A 5,676-nucleotide genomic window follows, 5' to 3' on the forward strand; every position below is an offset into this window, starting at 1 on the left:
CCTCATTTTGGGGAAGCTCTCCTTGGTGAAGGGCTCAGAGAGAGCTGGGTTGCCCTGGAGCTTCAGGTGGGTCAGTCCAGCCAAACCATCCAGGGGCAGCGTGACCAGCTGGTTGTCAGTCAGGTCCCTGGTGAGGGGAAAGCAGAGAGGGAGACCATGGTCAGGGCTCTGCTGCCAGTGGTATCTGAGCCAAGCAGAGGGCACTGCCTCAGTTTCTCCCTTGATGTGATGCTGAAATGGGGCTGGTGCTGCTCTGGGGCCAGGAGCCTCTGGAGATAAACACTGCAGGGGCTGGGGTTGGTGGCCATGCTGGCAGCTCTGGGTGGCATCTCCCTCCCTGTGCATGTCTGTGCCCCACACATCCCTTCCACTGTGGGTCAGGGATGACTGCAGGTCCCAGCCCATCAAATACCCAAGGGTCTTAGAGAGGGGGCTGAGACCTGGGGCCCTCCAAAACCAGCACAGATGGTCTGCAGTGACTCTTGCAGAAACAGCCCATCCTGCTGATCTTCCTTAAAGGCATCTAAGGCAGCTATGGAAGCATCAGGGAATGGAGGTTTAGTGTTCAGGATGACAGCATCTTGAAGATGGCCCCTCCTGCATTTCATCATCCCTTTATTAGTAGTATTAATAGGAAACCTTGGGATTTGTTGTGTCCACATCAGGGCTGAGACATGAACCTCAACACATAAGTCTTCCAACATCTAAATCCCAGGTGTTCTGGTAGCCCAGGGAGTCAATCTGAGGTGCTCAGATAACTCCCATCCCTGGTGAAAGAAATATCCCTGCAACTTACAGCTTGGTGAGGGAGTGCAGGGTCACAAAGGCTTCTGGGTGAATAAATTGGATGTAATTCCAGCTCAGGTCTCTGCAAGGCAAGGACACAGCAGTAAGAAGAAAGCAGAGCAGGGCAGTGAAGCTGCTGACAAAGGCCCTGGTGGGAGCACATGTGGGATCTGTAGGCCCTTGGTCAGCAGCAATTTCTGTCCCTTTGCAGCTCCCCCCAGACAAATCTGGGTCTGTATATGAGTGGTTTCCAACAGAGGGCACAAGAGTTTGCCTTGCAGGAGCTCCTCTGCTGAGACCAATGGGGAAGGATCCATGGAAAATGTTCTTTTCCAGCTTAATTTCTGTCAGTTTGGGAATTTTTTGCCAACATGCCAAACAGGTCATGCCTTAGTGCCAGAGCATCCCCAGTGCAGTCACAGTGCTGGGTGGGCCACAGGCAGACAGGGCCAGTGTGGAAACCCAGGGCACAGGGAATATTTCTGTGTCTGCTCTGGGATGTCCTGACACCCAGGGGAGCTCTGACTTTGACCCTCATCCATGGAGAAAGTTTCCCAGACTTCAAGATCGACTGGAATCCACAAAAGTGTGAAATAGATTATGGAGAGCAGTGTAGGTGTATCACTTGGTGAGAAATTGAGGTTTTGGGATTTTTAGTGTGTTGTGGATGGAAGCAAGATGGAGGGCACAGGGTGTCATCCTGGGTTTCTTCTTCATGCTTCTTCTTCCTTCTTCTCCATGGGTTTGGGTGGCATTTTGTAATTGGGCAGAAAAGTCTGCATTGGGAGCTCTGTGGGATCAGTTATTGGGTTAAAAGGGAAAACAATCTAGGTGTCAGCTCTTAACTGGATAGTTTAGTTTTAAAAGACCTTGTACCAAGAGATTGTTGGCCATTTTTGTGGTGCTTTTCCAGCGTGCTGAGCCTGGTGTGGACAGTGTGCAAAACTCTAGATAAGATAATAATAAACAAGAACCTGAAGACTGAAGCAATCCAGTGCATCTCTCTTTCCTGACACAAAAGTGCCCCAGGAGGGTCTCCCCCAACAGGGGAGCCCCCAGGGAGGGCCCAGCCTGAGCCCCAGACATCGAGGAATCGGCAACAGGTACCCAACAGGCCAGGGCTCTGGGGAGGGTGATTTTGGAATGTCTCCTGCCATGCACAGCTGCTTTGGCTTCACTGAGTCCCCTCAAAAAGCTCTGCCTCCATCCAAGTGAGACAGCTCCACTCCCTCTGTAAGCAGAGCAGAGGAAACCAGCAAACTGGGACACATTTCTTGCCCTAAGGCTGACTACAGGACAGCCTTCATCTCTCCAGCTCGAAGGGAGCCAACATACCTGCTCAGGTGTGTGTGACATTGGGTGGGATGAATCCTTTCCCAGGGACCAGAACACACCCAAAGCTGCCAGAGCTTTCTCTCTGTGTGTGACTGGGCTGGGGCAGCATGCTCAGGTTTCCCTGGGTGTCTGCAGTGTCACCTGCCACACCTCAGGTGTAACCGTGGTGTCTGTGACACTCAGGGGATCCCAGGAATTGTGAAAAGGCACTCACATTGCTGCACCATGGCAACAGATTTGGTGGGATTTAGTTCACTTCCTAACAGAACAGCCAATAAAGACTGTCAGGGCTCTTCCCAGATGAGTGTTCCAGGAGTGCATGGCCCCGGACCAACCAGTGAAGGACAGGGGTGCTGGAGCTCAGGTGCACTCAGGTTCTGCCCTGGGTTCCTCCTGGCATTCAGGAGCCTGTCTGTGATGTGGGCTCTGCCTTGGCACAGCTGTGGGGTGTGGGCAGGAGGGGGCAGGTAAGGATGGGGGGCTGCAGGCACGGGGGAAGCCAAGGGATAATTTGTGCCCTCCTCCTTCCTAAGGAGGAATGGAAGAGGGATGTTGGGGAAGATGAAACAGGAAAGCCTTATAAATATGATTGCCTGGTAAAAGATTTTGAGAATATGGAAACTATAAGTGAGATTGAAACAAAAGCAAGCTTTGAGATACCTCAGTTACTGAACAACTGGAAAACAATGGTGTGGCCAGCTGAAGGTAATCCCCTTTTGATGGAACAACACCCTCTGCTTGCAGACAGCTCCAAGGGTCAGAGCAGACCCTGCCAGCTTGGCAGAAGGGGCCAAAGAGGAGTTTTTAGGGTTTAAAATGTAACACAGTATGGTAATGTAATGATTCTTATAGGCTGTATGGAAATGCTATAGGATTTGTATCTTGTACTAGATTGGTTAGTGAGAAATAGAATATTCAACACAGAAGAAGATTTATGGTATTGTAATGGGAACTTAGCCCTCTTACCCTTTTGCTCTCTTACCCCTTTTACTCTCTTACCCTCTCACCCTCTCTCCCCCTCTCTTCTCTCAGTCCTGCTCCAGCTGTGGCTGGCAGCTCCCAGCAGGGCCCTGCACCCAGGCCCTTTGCAATAAACCCCAAGTTCCAAGCCCTGGCTGCAGAGATCTCTCATCTCTGTCTGTCCCCACTGTCCCACCCCCGTCGCTCCTACTCCATTGCTTTGCACTTTTTGCTTAGTTCCTTCAGCTCAAAGATGAAACTCATCTATACAGAGTCACAAAATATTCTGGGTTGGAAGGGACCCACAAGGATCATCATGTGCAGCTCTGAAGTGAATGGGCCCTACAGGGATCACATCCCACAGTGCTGGTGCTATTAGCACCATGCTCTAACCAGATGAGTCGAAAACACATAAAATACTCCACGAATTTCTGTGCTGGAGCCATGCTGAACTTCTCTGTTTTGTTCCAGTTTTGGTACCTGTGCTGCTGACATGACAAAAGCTGGTCTGTGTGCTGATGGTTACAGTGGAGAGGGACTTTGCTTTGGTGAAGGACAGGGTGTGGACCCAGGGCAGCCCATGGTGTCTCTGCACCACTTTTGGTGCTTAAGACACTGTCAGTCAATAGAATGTGGTCAAACGCCAGGTTTGGAAACTTCTCTAAAGTTTCCAGATAGTTCCTTGTCCTGGTTCCAGCCAGAACAGGGTTAATTTTTGCAGTAGGTGTGAGGGAGCATGGCCAGGACCCAGAAGTTATTCTGTACCATCTTACTCATTGCTGGGGGCTAGGGGGAAAGGAGAAAATGTGGTGGAGGAGCCATCTGGCATTTGTTTGTTTTTGGGGGCTTTCCATGTAAATAACTTTCTTTTCTTATGCTTTTTGTTATTAATATTGTTGCTGTTAGTGTTTGTGTCTTATCTCATTGCTGTTTCCAGTAAATTGTTCTTATCTCAACCCTGATCTTGGCCTTTTGTGCCTCCAGTTGGGGAGGAGCGAGTGGTGCATGGTTTTAGCAGGAACACTAAATTGGAGAATACCATTCCTAAACCACCACATTCCTAAAAAACCCTTCTGCTGCTCTCCTCAGAATAAACTAGCCCCTCTCTCCAATATGCAATGTGCAGTCTTCAATTTTTACCCCAAGGCCATGTTTTCCCAGGCATCCTTTCCTCCCTTCAAGGGGAGAAGCTTCCCTAGAGCAAGGCTCCCCTTGCTTGCTGTTGAGGGTAACTTCAAACTCCAGTTCCAGGAGTCCCAGCTCAGGCAGGGAATTCTCAGGTCTTCCAAGTGAAACAAGTTATTTAAATATGTCTGATTTCTGCTTGAAAGTTGAATTGATAGTTGCTAATTATAGCATGTATGACAAGGTTAATTCAGATTTTAGTCCCTTAATAAGAAAAATAATTTAAAATTGAATTTAATTTCAACATTTAATATTATTATTTAATATTATTATTTAATATTATTATTTAATATTATTATTTAATAGTAATATAATATTACTATTTTTATAGGTATATAGGTATAATCTATTTGACTTCAGTAGCCGTAAACTGGGATTTAATGTGATTCTATATTAATGTTAAGTCTGAATTTGGCATATTATAAAATTTTGTAAGAAGGAACTCAGGCAGAATATGTGAAACTACAGGTTTGAAATTCTGAACATTTGTCTTTTTTTGGTGTACTTTCTATTTTTTTTTTTCAAATGTTTTCCTGGGGGTACTCACAGCTGCCATAAGAAGCAGCAGGGGCTGTGTACTCTCATTTCCATGTAGCTTCACAGTGTTTTATTGTCCAGTTTGCAGAGGCTGGATGAGCTGCTCTGACTATCCAGGCTGAGGTGCTACAGAGAGCAGGGACAACCTCTCCTGTGTGGTTTTTAATGGGGATGTTGCTCCCATACATCTGTTCTTTCAGGTAGCAGAATTCTGTGAAAAATCATGGAGTCTATCTTAATTGGTTTTTTTAACAGTTTTTCTCAATAAGGCCAAAAACTTGGGTTCTGTTTGAAGTGTAGGGCCACATTTTGAGCTGAATGTGAATAACTTTGTCTCAGAGCAGCAGCAGTGCCTTCTGGGGCCTGGGGAGGACCCAGTTCCAGAGCTACAGCTGAGGAAAGAATCCCACTTCTCTGAGGAGGGGCTGGCCCTGGGCAGGGTGGACAAGAGCTGCTTTGTGCCCATGGCATGGGGCCCCTCCTTGGAGCAGAAGACATTTATGGTGGACATAAACCCATTCTTGATTAGCTCATAGTGGGACTGGAGTTAGAGAAGGGAATTCAGTGCTGTCACATCCTACTTCTGTTTGAAAGTGTCTGGGACCTCTGACAGGACCTGAATTAAGCTCCTGTGCACAGGGAATGCATTTTTATTCTGTGTGTGCACAGGGGCAGAGTGGAGTGTGGGAACCCAGAACATCCCTCTGGCTGTCCAGGACGGCCAGGACCCTGCCAGGGGGCTCAGAGACCCTGGCACAGAGCCCAAAACACCTGTGGGTTTGATTATGACCCATGGGGCAAATTACCAACCTTGTATGAAGATCAGCAAGCCACAACAGTTTAGGTAGAATAATAGTGAAGTTATCACGGGGT

At 47.9% G+C, this 5,676-nt stretch overlaps 1 protein-coding gene across 1 annotated transcript in view; it reads right to left on the reverse strand.

Moving 5' to 3' along the window:
• Positions 1-5,676, reverse strand: part of LGR6 (leucine rich repeat containing G protein-coupled receptor 6) — a 174,030-nt gene that overhangs the window by 15,323 nt on the left and 153,031 nt on the right. The window contains 2 exon segments of the mRNA XM_031061749.1: positions 1-127; positions 797-997. The exon segment at positions 1-127 is cut by the window's left edge and continues 20 nt beyond it. Of these exon segments, the coding sequence (XP_030917609.1) occupies positions 1-127; positions 797-997 (328 nt within the window).

This window comes from Geospiza fortis, unplaced genomic scaffold (assembly GCF_000277835.1).
Source record: "Geospiza fortis unplaced genomic scaffold, GeoFor_1.0 scaffold26, whole genome shotgun sequence".
NCBI classification, from domain to species: Eukaryota; Metazoa; Chordata; class Aves; order Passeriformes; family Thraupidae; genus Geospiza; species Geospiza fortis.